The 14,980-nt window shown below is 34.4% G+C and overlaps 1 protein-coding gene and 1 pseudogene across 1 annotated transcript; one reads left to right on the forward strand and one right to left on the reverse strand.

Moving 5' to 3' along the window:
• Nucleotides 1-8,493: 8,493 nt before the first annotated feature.
• On the forward strand, nt 8,494-9,546 carry LOC147946236 (uncharacterized). The gene is made up of 3 exons (XM_087509620.1): nt 8,494-8,614; nt 8,840-8,934; nt 9,016-9,546. Exons 1-3 carry the CDS (start codon nt 8,559-8,561, stop codon nt 9,390-9,392), a joined length of 528 nt encoding a protein of 175 aa, XP_087365746.1. The 5' UTR covers nt 8,494-8,558; the 3' UTR covers nt 9,393-9,546.
• Nucleotides 9,547-10,448: 902 nt separating this feature from the next.
• LOC147946237 (uncharacterized) lies at nt 10,449-12,756 on the reverse strand (annotated as a pseudogene).
• Nucleotides 12,757-14,980: the final 2,224 nt, after the last annotated feature.

Here is a 14,980-nt window from a genome sequence, read left to right on the forward strand (position 1 = left end):
CTCAATGCAGAAATTAATTTTACACTATGTTGAACTGGAACCAAAAAACATATTAATCTTACTGTCGTTAGTTTCTCTTAAGTTGAATATATAGCACAGCAATTTAGCTATTTATAAATTCCCTTCCAAACTATAATATTATTCACATACCCTTTCAATTTGAGAGAGTTTTAAACATAGTTAGGCCAATATCATATATTGTAACCATTTAAGAAGACTGAAATCTTAACACATTGGAAAAGAGTAAATTATATTCGCTACTGGGCTTATCAAATCTTTAAAACCACTACAAAAGATCACCAACATACTTCATCTCAAAACTTTTGCTTGGATTAATTTAACAAATCGATACAAGCCAATAGAGCATTTTGGACAGAAACTGTTGTTTCTCTTCTATGATGACAAAAGGATTCGACCAGTTTCACAATCCTATAGTGTTCTCTTACGTCCACCCAATATTGCTATTATACTTGGTACTTACAACACCTTCCGAAAGGGAACCAATATCGCTCAGCTTAAAAATAATCTTACTGTTGTTTTTGGTCGGAGTTACACAAAGAGTCAGAAGAAGAATCTCTCCATCTATACATTCAAAATGAAAAATTATGATTTGGACTATATCGAACATTTTATTGTACGTACGTGATTTTTTTTACAACCGTTTTGAGTTAGTTATAGTGATCTAGTTTTTATGATCGATCGACTAGTTTTCTTTTTATCTATCCTATTAGAAGAGTGGTCTCATTTTTCATCGTGTTTAGTTAGTCATAAACCATATAGTATTGTTTAGATCAATCGAACGAGCACGGAAAAATAGAAGTAAGGTCAGTATTAACGCTTTTGATTTTATTATATGATTAGTAAATTGTTAAAGTGGTGTTAAACTTTAAATCCTACAAAATCGTAACTTTTAAAGCGGCATAGTAATATTTATCAATCAAAGCATATGATTATGGAAAGAAAACAAGTTCAATCTATTGATTCCCTAACTCTTAACGCAATCTCTGCTTTTTAAACTTTGATGAAGTCGTAATAATGGTGACTTAATTAAGGATTAGGGAACGTAGGATGGGTCCACGGAGGGGATGATGAAGATCAAACTAAAAAAAATAGTCGACGATGTGTTGACAAGTGGGACCTACCTCGTAGACTCCTTCTAGCATTTGCGCTTGAGGTTTGATTCTGTCACCAGCATTAAAAGCACAAGGCTCCATCTCTCATATCCCACATCAACAATGTAATAGTGCCAGTGTTGACACCAATAGAAATTTGCTACTTTTAAAGTGATCAAACACTCTATTGAATCCAAACATAACAAAATCATCAGGTTTTTACAACACCAAATAGTACATTTCGATCTTAAACCTTAAATGACCAGAACTCATTGGCCACAAAATAGTCTCATAGAATGGATTAAGAGAAATCAGATTCTGTAACTACTTTCGTCCTTTGCCATGAAGATCATGAGAAATCAGATTGAGAAACTACTTCCTTCGTTTGCCCTCTTTATCTCAGAGTCTCTCTGCACTCGAAACAACATAAAACAGTTTCATCAAACTTAGTAATTTACCAAATTCACATCCTTGCCAATGGAAGAACAGATAAGTTATATTCAAACCTCTTCATATAATCCAATATCATAAGCCTCGCTCCTGGTGGGATACCCACTTCCTTTAACAACCTGGGTTCATAATTCGGAAAGGAAAAGACATTAGTTAGTTGCCACATAAACATTAAAAAGGTATATAACTTTCCATGATAAGAAGTTTAGGCAGCATTGGTAATATTTACATGTTAACATGTTAAAATCCTTTGTATGCTTCAGCTCTGTAAGTGCAGTATTATCTAATTGGTGATGAAGCAGCCTGCAAAAATCTATGCTTATAGGTACATATATAGCTATGACGATTAACGGATTAAGTCATACAATTTTGAAAGAAAAAATGAGGGAGAAGAGACTAATCAATGTTGATAGAATCACTAGAAAAAAAGAAGTTTTAGAGTGAATTCTCTTAAACCTCCTAAGATGAATGTTGTGGCCGCCCTCGTCCAACAAGAAATATGCTTTGTTGATTTATCGAAATATCACTGCTCCGTTAAAGTGGTGACTCGCCAATCGCCGTCTAGCCCTTTGATTCGCTTAGGCACCACCCTTACCATCGACCATCACTGTCTTATAAGTTCTTAGATGATATTTTCCATGAAACCCACGCTTTAATTGACATTTTCTTTGTATTTTGTGTCACCTATATTGATTAAAGTGATTATGCAATATTCGTTTGTTTGTTTACTAAACCTGAAGATTATCACTAATAATGTGATTTTGGTGAAGAGATGGTTATATTGTATGTTTTTTATGAAGGGGCAAGTTTTTTAGATATGAAATACATGAGATAGAATGGTGTTACCTTTAAATTTTGAATATAAATTGCAATGGTTTTCTTATCTGTAGACTTTGTTTCAAAGAGATTGGGTATAGTATATCTATGTGTATGCATCTGATTTACTCAAATGCAAAAGCAACAGAAGCAAAAACTATGTTTGTCAAATTGGTGAAAAAGTGGTGACAGAGCATGAGTCGGTCATTAGAAAAGGGCTATGTCATCTTGAATACTACAGTCAAATGACCGACTCATGACCGACTCATGTCTCTGTCACCACTTTTTCACCGGAGCTGAAACTCCGACCACAACCAAATTTTCCGGCAAGTAAAAGTACTTTGTCCACAAAATGGGTCTGTCAAATTTCAGCTTCTAACTCTAAAATTCACCATAATCTTTTTGCAGCTTCCTCCGAGTATGAAAGAAACAGAGAAACTTGAATTATCAGATTTGTTAAGCCCCGAAAGACGCAAGAAAGTGAGATGTCAGATCAGTCGCAAAACACGCTCTCCTAATCCGTTCTTCACCAGCCACCGAATTCTTTTCTTCACGATTCACAAACCCTAGGAGAAACTGTCATCCATAGCCGATCTAACAGTCCCAATAAGGTATGAGGATTTACACCTCTCATGAATGGAATCGAGCAATCCGACGATCCTTAAGCTCCGTCCACTACTCGGCTTTGACAAGATCTATCAGCATCTGCATAAAGAAGAGGAAACAAAAGAAATAACCACTAAGGCTATGATAAACTCACACTTAGGCGAGAAATATATCCGGACTTAGCCGTAGACAAAAAACCGACGATAAGTTTCGCTGGAAAATGAGAACGAAAGCTTTCTCTCTCTGAAAGATTTGAGAGAGGGAAAAGAGAGAAATATCCCTTTTGGTTTCTACGTTTAAATCGGTGGTGTAATTTCCTTTTCTAGGGAAAGAAATTTTGGTTTAAGTTCGGGTTCAGGTTCGGTTTGGATTCGGTTTGGTTTGGTTTGTTTGATTTTGGTAAAACTCTAATTAAATTAAACCGAACTTAGTTTGGTTTGGTTTGTGTTTGAGTCGGTTTATGTTTGATTTGGTTTTAATTTGGTTTAAGAATCAATTAATGTAATAAAATAAAATTGATTATGGCTTTCTAATAGTTGATTAATCAAATAAATTAGAAAAGATAGAATATTAAAATTAATACCTAATATTAAATATAATTAAATCTATATTTATATTTAGTTAATTTTATTATAAAAAATAAAATAATGTAAAATAGAAACCAATGCAAGTGGTAATAAGATCATATGTTTATAAATTTTAATAATATTATTAATTAATTAATTTAAGAAACACTTTGGATTACTGGTTCGGTTCCGAATCATTGGGGTTGTGAATAAACATAACCAAATAGTTGGAAGGGATGATTGGGTTTGGTTTGGGTCCGTTTATAGATGACTTTGAATTAAATAGTTTATATCCTCTAGGTTAAGATCAGCCTATTAATCTATTTAATTCAAAGAAATATTTTAAAATAGCAGTAAAACAAGGTTTATAGATGACCATTATATTACATATTCTACAAACTTCTAAACACTATTTGGCAAAATATAATATACTAAATTTACTTTTCTATTTATTTAAGATTTTTTTTTTTAGGTTTTAATTTAGGTTCTTTATTTTATATTTAATGTATATTTTTACGGGGATATAGACTATTTAATCTATAGTTTAGTATTTAGAGTCTAAGACTTGATTTTAAAATTTTAGTTTTGATGCATAAAACTATTTTGGGAAATCTAGAGATATAATATGGTAAATTTGGAAAGAAAAAAAATTATTCTATTTATTGTGAGAATTACTATTTAATTAAACAGGTTAGATGACTAAATGATTTGTCCAAATAAAATATAAATAGAATAATTAACATAAAAACAATTATAATTGATCTTCATCATCATTTTTGCTATCATCAACATCACCTAACTTTTTGGTGACAAATTGTGGATCCATGTTTTTGGAGAAAAAAATATGAGATTGCATTTTATTTGCAAACAAAAATTATAATTGATTTGAGTTTTTGGGCAGAAAAATTATGGGTTTGCATTTCCGACATAAAATTGCGGGTTTGGGTTTTTGGTTAAAAAATTATGAATTTTTGTTATTGCGAGAAAATTATATATTCGTTTTTTACTCAAAACTGCGGGTTTTCGTTGTGCTTGTGACAAATACGAGTTTGCGTTTTCTTGTGGAAAAAATTGCAAGTTCAAAATTTTGGCGAAAAATTACGGTTTTGCATTCTTCACAAAAAATTATAATGATGATAGTATGATGATGGTGATTATGATGTTGATAATATGATGATGATGTAGATGATAGTATGTTGATGGTAGTATGATGATAATGGTAATATGATGATGATGATGATGATGATGATAGTGGTAGAATGATGAAGATGCTAGTATGATGATCATCATCATCATCATCTTTGTCACTGTAATAGTATATGTGTGTGGCTATCAGTGCAATGCAATAGTTTTTGCTTCTGTTGCTTTTGCATTTGAGTAAATCAGATGCATACACATAGATATACTATACCCAATCTCTTTGAAACAAAGTCTACAGATAAGAAAACCATTGCAATTTATATTCAAAATTTAAAGGTAACACCATTCTATCTCATGTATTTCATATCTAAAAAACTTGCCCCTTCATAAAAAAACATACAATATAACCATCTCTTCACCAAAATCACATTATTAGTGATAATCTTCAGGTTTAGTAAACAAACAAACGAATATTGCATAATCACTTTAATCAATATAGGTGACACAAAATACAAAGAAAATGTCAATTAAAGCGTGGGTTTCATGGAAAATATCATCTAAGAACTTATAAGACAGTGATGGTCGATGGTAAGGGTGGTGCCTAAGCGAATCAAAGGGCTAGACGGCGATTGGCGAGTCACCACTTTAACGGAGCAGTGATATTTCGATAAATCAACAAAGCATATTTCTTGTTGGACGAGGGCGGCCACAACATTCATCTTAGGAGGTTTAAGAGAATTCACTCTAAAACTTCTTTTTTTCTAGTGATTCTATCAACATTGATTAGTCTCTTCTCCCTCATTTTTTCTTTCAAAATTGTATGACTTAATCCGTTAATCGTCATAGCTATATATATATATATATATATGTGTACCTATAAGCATAGATTTTTGCAGGCTGCTTCATCACCAATTAGATAATACTGCACTTACAGAGCTGAAGCATACAAAAGATTTTAACATGTTAACATGTAAATATTACCAATGCTGCCTAAACTTCTTATCATGGAAAGTTATATACCTTTTTAAGGTTCGGCAAATTTCTGAAAAAAAATCACCAGGAGCTTTCTTTTTAGTCGAAGCAAGCTTTGTTAGCTCTGCAACAGCCTCTTTACGTTCTGACCACTTTGTAGCTTTCTAAAAGGGATACATGCAATCAATATGGGAAGTAAGTGGTATAGTATAAAAAGTTATTCCGGTGAAGGACAACCACAAGAAATAAAACATAATAAATTAAAATGTGGCATTAAGCATCCAAAACTCACCACTCCGTCCGAGAAACCAGACTTCTCCAATGGAGTCAAAATGTCCACAGGATCCATAAGATCATACTCATCTATTTCCTGGGGGGGCTGATAGTAAAGGGTAGATAAAAGAGAATCGAATTAAGCAGACTTCTCAAGATTGCTTGATGAAGAAACAATTTATTGACGTACAAGCTACTTACCATCAGCAACAGCTTCCTCACTGGGCCCATCGCCCACAACATCGGAACTAGCTTCTGCCTCTGGCTCCTTGTCTTGCTCGGATCTTCATAACCAAATACAGATACAATCACATTGTAGCTTTTTAAAATCTTGTTAAGACTTTTTCAACTTCGAAAAGGTCTTGAAACCAAAAAAAAATCCTCATGCATATTAATTCAATTATTCAGAAACTTGACAAAAGCACATTGAGTATTCACAAAGCATAGGCTGGATTACGGTGAAACTAAAGATGTAACATAGGAAAAAACAATTGCTATCGTATATAGTAGTTACCTTATCTTTCGAGTAGGCTTGGCACCCCCTGAAACATTGCCAATTGGCACAAACTCAGCGTCCAGCTCTTTATTCTAACAATGAAATATAAAATATTAGTGTTTGCAAAAGAGCACAAGAGAATAAATACAAATCAAAGTATAAATAGAGCTTCTTCCACTGTTTTTCTTGTATAACTTAGTAGGAAAAATCTCAAATCATGGGCAGAATTTACAACCAAGAGGTTCTTATTGGCACTGGGTTTTATCTTCTATCTGTTATGACCAGAATTAGAAACCTCTATTCAGTTTTCCAACTCCAAGAAAAAGCAAGAGGATTGAATCCAGTTCATATCATCTTGGCAACATAGCTAATGCAAATGTACGGACCATTGTACCCTCATTTTCTCAAACAATAGAGACTTTACAGGGTCTTTTCCAATCCAACGGCATAGCTCAAGAGTCACCTCTTTGGCAGATGCACGGACATTCTGATCTTGATGGTCGAAAAGTTCAGGAAGCATCTTTAAAATCCGTTTGGGTGGACTAACCTTTGATCCAAATTCACTAAGGTAGAAACAAACTAGGGTCATTATTTCAGAAAAAGGTTTCATGAACCAGTGGAGAAAAGTTATCTCTGAAAAAGTAGCTAAAGGAGTTGCATTGGTCGAAAAGGTTACGGACCAAATATCCAAAGTCACTTACGGTGCGAAATGGTGGATGACAAAGAAATAGTCAGCACTCATAAATAAGGTGGTGCAAATTTACATGAGAAATTGAACTGTACGTACTTTTACCTTACCCATATATACATGCATGGGTTTATATACTCATCATGTTACATGTCCCTCAACTAAATATTCACTATAATCATCTATTTATCTATAGTTAACAAACGCAACATTTTCCACCCCTCAACTAAAACATTCATTAAATGTTACTGGTATTAAATTTTGTAGTTAACTAACCCAACGTATTACAGTAATGGAACAAATCTTAAAAATAGTCAGTAACATCAAATCTATGTTTTGGGAGTGGGGAGAAAGATTCAGATATCCCAACCGTGTAACAAATCTATGATTCCTTGCCCATAAAACCTTATATCTCTAGAAGGGTAACAAGTGGAAGCCTGTGTTATCAACAAATTCATCGATGCTTATCTTACAAGCAATAATGAAATTGACAGAGGTGCATTTGTACATGTACTTATCTTGAAACAAATTGAATAGAAATTAAGAGACGAAGTTGTAAGACGAAATTGAATTGAATACAAATGGCTACCGTACGATGAGGATTAAGCGGTGGTGACGAAGTTGAGGGTAGAGGCTCCACACGTCAACGGGACTTTCAATAAATATAAAGGAAAAATCAGAACATTGAAGATGAAAAAGACCTTAGTAATTAAGAAAACGTCTACACCTTCCTGCATTACCACGGGGAGTGAACCAAAACTACAAGTTAAAAAGCGCGAGCGCCAACGTTTACATTTCCCTTTTGCTTCCTATCCTTTGCCTGATAATAGCGACATGCTGCTCAAAAATATGTCCTAACGGAAGAGAAAATGAAACAATTACACGTATACACGAAAAAAGAGAATGAAATATTACCTAAAGAGGAGGTAGAAGAGCGTGACAAAAGCGATGGTAATTTAGGAGATTCAAGAGCTAACTACGGTAAGAGTGAAGAATCACAAAAATCATATATATTTTTGAATTGTGATATGGCAAATGAACAATAGAGGCTATATATATACTATAGTTCTGAAAAGAGGCAAATAGGTTTGTGTCTTTCAGATTTTAGAGAAGCATTCATTGGGGAACGAACGCAATCTCAAATTCTCAACTGTTAATTTTGCTTTAATAAAAATATATAGAAATTTTTGTTATTTTCTAATTAAATAATTAATGCTTATATTTTTGACGCATAAGTATGTAGTAATTATTATACGTATGTTTATTATTTGTTAACGCTAAAATAAAAGGAAAAAAAATAAACATAAAATTTAGAAACCCTATAAAAGTTTTCAATAACAAAACGGTGTTAGTAAAAATAAGACGGCTGCTAACTCGTCAAAGTTACGGAACCCTAGCTAACTAAGCCTCGACCGAAATCTCTCGCCGGAGACGAAACTATGCAGTGTTTGGCGATGGCCACGGACCGTGTCTCTTTTATGTCCTTCCTTCCAAGGTAGTTCTTTTTGTTCCTTCGTTCTTTAAATTCATATATAGTTTTCGCTTGCCCTTTTTTCTGATCAAACTTCTTCAAAACGAGGTAGTTTTATATATGTTCGCTTTTGCTCTAAATAATATTTTTTTGGCTTTTTTTGAAAAAATATTAACAATAGAGGATTAGTTTATTATCATGGGGTTCACATAGATTGGATGTGTTTTGTATGTTTATATGTATTTTCAGGGATCAGAGTCCATATCTAAAGAAACATTTGAAGCCAACAAGAGTGTTTTTCTCCAACTTTGACTCATTCCCAAAATCAACTGTTCCTCTTCCAGGTATTATAGGTTGTTATCAATATTGAAAGCTTGTCTTGTAATGACTCTTTCAACAACTAAAACTAATTTCCAAAACTGCAGCAAATGCACATGTGGGCTTTGCATCATCATCATCATTCAAATATATATTTTCTCGTGACCGAAGACTAACGAAGCCTCTGAGTATTGTCAGAGCATCTACGAGCGAAAACTTGATCTCAGGAGCCACAAAAAGAATGGAAAACAACAGATTATTCGCCTTGTATTGCTGCTTAGGGTTCATATGGATATTGAAGAACAACCATCTGCCTCATTACTTCAGGTTTCACATGATTATGATAATGCTTCTGGATGCAAGCGAATTTTTATTCCCATCTATTAACTTCAATGGATGGTTTAAGAAGTATTACCTGAGGATGGTGATGGGGTTTAGTTTCACATGCCTCCTTGTTGACTTGTTGCGCGGAATCTGTTTCTGATTCCTGTCGTCAAAGCATGTTGGCCGTTATTGAAACGTTTTTTTGTGGGCCTCTACCAAATAATTTTGTCTATTTGTTGGTTTTATATTCGTATGCTCATTGGTATTTTATAATTCGACTACGTATATGAATAAGAATGGAATTAAAGATGGGATGTAACGGATGTTCGATATTACAAACCATATTTATTTTTGCTATGGATATTGTTTCTTTTTTTGGTTTGTGTAACGTTTTGAATATCAATCTTAAAAATAAATTTCATGCTTAATCTTTAGAATATATTTTAAAAGATAAAAATTATTGTAATAATAATAACCATGATCGGACTCATGGTACATCGCTATTTAAAGAATCCATATTCAAATTGTGGATTAGGGTTATAGAATTTATAAAGAAAAACAAATCTTCCGCAGATATAGCCATATAGGTAGTGGAGAGTGGAGACGAACTGATAAATACGATTCTTCTTATTCAATGCAATCTTAACTGATAAACACACATAAGGATTACATATGTGAAATGATAAACAACATAGGTTCGGATATACATGAGTACTAACACTACAAGAAAACACGTCTTTTGCGATGGACAAATATATCGCGAATCCCTCGCAACTTTTGCGAGGAAATGCTGCAAATCGGTCAACGTTGCAATTCCCTCGCAACTTTTGCGAGGAAATGTTGTCCCTCGCAAATCCCACGCATTTTGCGAGGAACTATTTTTCTAGCAAAATCCTAGCAATTCTGGATCTAGTAAATCTCTCGCAAATTTGCGATGCTTTTGCAATTAAAATTTCCGTTGCAAATTTTAATAACGGTGCAAATTGTACAAAAAATTAGAATTTTCATTTTGGTAAGCTTCATTAAATTAAACCTGTAATTAAAATTAAACCTGGAATTATAATTAAACTTTATACTTAAGCAAATTAATGCTGTAATTAGAAGTACTAAGTTTACAATAACAAAACATAATAACCGATTTTGTTCTACACAAAAAATAGATATGAGAGGATAAAGAGTACTAAGTACTAAGTTTACAAAACAAGTTCATCAGTGTTTACTGTCCGGTGGTTCCATCTCCGGTGGTTCCATCTCCAGTGGTTTCATCTCCGGTGGCAGGTCTGGCCGGTGAATCTTCTCGGCGAAATCTAGCAGCAAACTCTGGATCTTTAGATGCAAGATAATCAAAGTATGCATCATAACTATGCATCTTCTCTGAATTTTCTTGCATCTTTTGTGCATTGGCCTGTAGTTGAGTTGCCTGAGTTGCAAGAACAGCTTCGGCAGCAACAAGCTTCACAGCTAGAACAAGTGGATCTTCAGAAAGAGGAGGCGGTTGAACAATATGAGCTGAAGATGCTTCTGCTTGCAAGTTACCAACACCATATATCCGGTTCTTTTTCTTTGGAGCAACCTGCCAACAAAACATATAGACACCATAAGTGTTTACACAAACACAAACATTAACATAAACAATGAAGCATGTTTTACCTCGGCATAAATTTGGTTCTTCACAATTAGTGATAACCCACCAGAAGCACTACTCTCCATGTTATCCGCTGATATTAGGGAAGACTCAGCTTCAGCTATCTTTGACGACACTTCATTGAACACCTTCTCAGACAGTCCATCAACAAACGACCCATCAGGTTTCCTATGAGTATCTTCTAGTACTCGCAGGAAATCAGGTAGTGGCTCACCAGTACTCTCAGACTAAAAACAGAGAAATCAAACAACTATATTACTATATTGTATATATGATATGATTAATGAACTTGTGTTAAACATAGATACTTACAAGCTTTCGTGCTCGGGCTTTAAAAGAAGTCTGACCAGAACGGTGCTTATGTATTCCAGTGCCATCAGGATCACTATAGCGAGCATTACGGCTATTGATACTCTTTGCTTCTGATTTTGGTTCACACCAAAAGTTGACCAAGCCATCCCATACAGTAGGATCAAGCCACCGCGGCATTGCGTCATTACCTTTCTTCCTCTACTTACCCTTCCACCGAGACACTTGATCACTCATCCGGGTCTTTAACTTCTTTTCAAACTCAGCTCTAACTCTTCCATTGATGGACGCATCCCAATTATATGTTTGCTTGTAAAGACATAAAATGAATCAGAAACAGAATCAGAACCAAATTCGAATGATAAACACACAAAATCTGTAATTTAAACACAACAACAATTTGTAACTTACCGCAAAAGTTTCAAACCACCGGTTTACAACCGGACCTGGTGTTTGGATCCAATTGGCATGAGGTGACTTGAAATCTCTTTCAAAAATGGCCCGGACAGTAGCAGCAACCGAAGAATCCTGGTCAAACCTCCAAAACATAAGATAAAAGGAATTAGGATCATTGAAAATACAAAACATAAAGATAAACTATATGTTAGATACATAACATTCTCACCAAATAGTACCCGGAGGTCGCTTAGGATCCAGTTTTGGTAAGCCAACACGCCCGGGACTTGCAAGTAACTCTTCCAAAGTGAAAAACACTTGAGAGGCACTTGCACCGTTGACACACGACGTTGATTGCTGAGGAGGAGGATTATTTTGCTGAGGAGGATCATTTTGCAGAGGAGGAAGATCATTTTGCACCGGTGAGGTACCTTGAGAAGAGGCGGTAGAATGTAGCCTTTGAGCAGAGCCAGTAGAGCGTACCTCTCGAGAAGGGACGGGAGGAGATAATCCTTGTGAAGATATGAACCTTGTGTAATGGTTTTGGTTGACAGATCCGTTTTGGTCTCGAGAAGACATCTGAGAAGAGAAGGAGAACATGTAAAATTAATCATTACCCTAAATTAAAAACAAAAATTAAAACCCCTAAAATCGAATCAAAACCCTAATCCCAAAATTAAATCCCCAAAATCGTTACCCTAAACCTAAAATTAAACCCTTAATTGAAACCCCTTAATCGAAACCCTAAATCGATATAACCCTAAATTGAAAAACCCTAAATCGATATAATTAGAACCCTAAATCGATATAACCCTAAATCGAAACCCTAAATCATATAACCCTAAATCGAAAAACCCTTAATCGATATAATTAGAACCCTAAATCGATATAACCCTAAATCGAAAAACCCTAAATCGAAAACCAAAAATTGAAATAAAAACCCAAAAATTGAAATAAAAACCCTAAATCGAAAAACCCTAAATCGAAACCCATCTAAAAAACAACAGAAGAAGAGAGAGGAGGAGGAGATTAGTCGGAGAAGGGATGAGAGGAGGAGTAGACTAACCTGAGAAGGGATGGGAGGAGGAGTAGACACCGGAGAAGAGATGAGAGGAGGAGTAGACAACCGGAGAAAGGATGAGAGGAGGAGTAGACAACCGGAGAAGGCAACCATAGAAGAATGAAATCGGAAGAAGAAGAGAAGTTTTTAGGGTTTGTCGGCTGCGGGTGTTGGTTTGAGCTTCGCTCAAACTAGGTTTTTTACTTATATAGGAAATTAATGGCGTCGCAATTCCAACGCAAAATTTGCGAGGGATTTACTAGAGTCCCTCGCAAAAGCATCGCAAACAATAATTCATATAAATTTTTTTATTTAGAGTTTTTTTGCGACCAAATTGCGAGGGAACGTAGCAAATCCCTTGCAAAATCTTTAGGGTTTAGGATTTGCAATTGTCATTAGTGTCCTATCTTATATTATAAATATTGAATTATATCAATTTAATAATTATTAGTAATGTAATTAGTCTTAAAGGTTAAGGTTCAACGGTTTAGGGTTGTTATTTGCGAGGGAAATGCTATGTATTGAGTCCTTTGCAATGGATTTGCGACGAATTTGCTATGGCTCTAGCAAATCAGTCGCAAATTTGTCACAAATCTTGAATATCTAATTTGCAAAAACCATCAAAAAAATTGTAACAAATTAGTCAAATTAACTTTCAAGTATATTATAAGGTCCAATGGTGTCATCATACTCTTTTCTATCATCAAACTTTCCAAAATTGTCCAATTTTGCATCTTACTCTAAACATGATGATGTTCTACACTATATCACATATATGTTCAATACATTGAGACAAATATTTGCCAAATTGTCCAATTCTCTAACAATTTTGTGTTGCACTGCTATCTTTGATTAACAATTTTGGATTCATCTTTTTTAATCATTAATAGTAATGTAATAAGTCTTTAGGGTTTAGGGTTTAGGGTTAAGGGTTTAAAGTTTTTTTTGCGAGGGAGTTGCTATGTTTTGAGTCCTTTGCAATGGATTTGCGACGAATTTGCTATTGCTCTAGCAAATCAGTCGCAAATTTGTCGCAAACCTTGAATATCTAATTTGTAAAAACCATCAAAATAATGTTAAAAGTTAGTAAATTCACCTTATGAACACATTCAAATGTATTTCAGAATAATTCTATTAAGTTTTGTAATATTTATAAAAAACTTATTATCCTAACTTTGCAATGGATTTGCTATGGCTTTCGCAAATCACTCGCAATTCCATAGCAAATTTGCTATGGTGTTTGTTCTCGCAAAATCATCGCAATATTGCGATGGATTTGCGAGGAAAGGGACTTTCCCAGCGAATTTGTCGTAAATGCGTCGTCGCAGATGAGCAGCGGATTTGCGACGATTGAGTTCCTCGCAAATTTGCGAGGGATGTGCTATGGTTTTTTATTTCCTAGTAAATCCCTCGCAAATCTATCGCAAATTTGCGAGAGCTGTACAATGTGTCCTCGCAAAAGGCTTGTTTTCTTGTAGTGTAATTGGGTATCGGTTCGGATCGGGTAATACCCGATACCCAAGAGTATTTATAATTAAAATCCAACTAATATATTGGGAAAAATTCATATCTGATGTGAACCGGGAGTTTTTTGGTTCAGTTAATCCAGATATTTCAAGTCGGGTATTTTGCCTAAGCGTACAAAATCCTATAATAGCGACATAAACTGGGAAAAATCAAGCATGTGTTGACCCTCCGATTGTTTAGAGAATCAATCAATGTGTTGACCCTCCGATTGTTTTGTGAATTGATTCGCTTTCCCAGGACAAAAGTAAAGATTTTTTTTTAAAAAGGTGAAAATTAATCATTTGCAACTAGACTAGTGGGAATCGAACAGGGAGCGTTCGCTTGAATTATCAAATACTGTACCATCAGACCAAATGTGTTTTTATGTACATGCAAACAATTACACGGTATAGTTGTGTAAAATAATAGAGTTTCAGCAAAAAAAAATCCCAGGATCTGCTCCTCTCTCCTCTCTCCTCTCGTGTGTATTCTTAATTTTATGCATATAACATTACACTTTTAATAAAATTTTCTAATTTTTAGAAAATTATGTGTTAAAATGTATTTAATATCTATTTATGTAGTTTATTTTTTTTATGTTAGTAGTAATAATGACAATTGATTGATTTATCTGATTAAGCATTACGTCTAAGCATGTTACTATGTTACGTATAAGCATTTCAGTCTAAGCACGTTATAGAGGAGTTAGGTTTATTTGGATGAAAGAAGACGTACCTTGGTGCGGAAGTCAACTCGATTGAAAGCAGCTTTATGCGTATTCTCCAGGAGATCCTTGAAAGAAGGTTCGAAAGAGACAGTCTTGTGGATCCAG

The sequence above is a fragment of the Camelina sativa genome, chromosome 4, assembly GCF_030686135.1.
Source record: "Camelina sativa cultivar CO46 ecotype springtype chromosome 4, ASM3068613v1".
Classification (NCBI taxonomy): domain Eukaryota; kingdom Viridiplantae; phylum Streptophyta; class Magnoliopsida; order Brassicales; family Brassicaceae; genus Camelina; species Camelina sativa.

Coding starts and splice junctions, on each gene's coding strand:
- LOC147946236 (XM_087509620.1), top strand. CDS start 8,559: ATGCAGTGTTTGGCGATGGCCACGGACCGTGTCTCTTTTATGTCCTTC. Junction 8,615..8,839: donor TTTATGTCCTTCCTTCCAAG/GTAGTTCTTTTT, acceptor ATGTATTTTCAG/GGATCAGAGTCCATATCTAA. Junction 8,935..9,015: donor ATCAACTGTTCCTCTTCCAG/GTATTATAGGTT, acceptor CCAAAACTGCAG/CAAATGCACATGTGGGCTTT.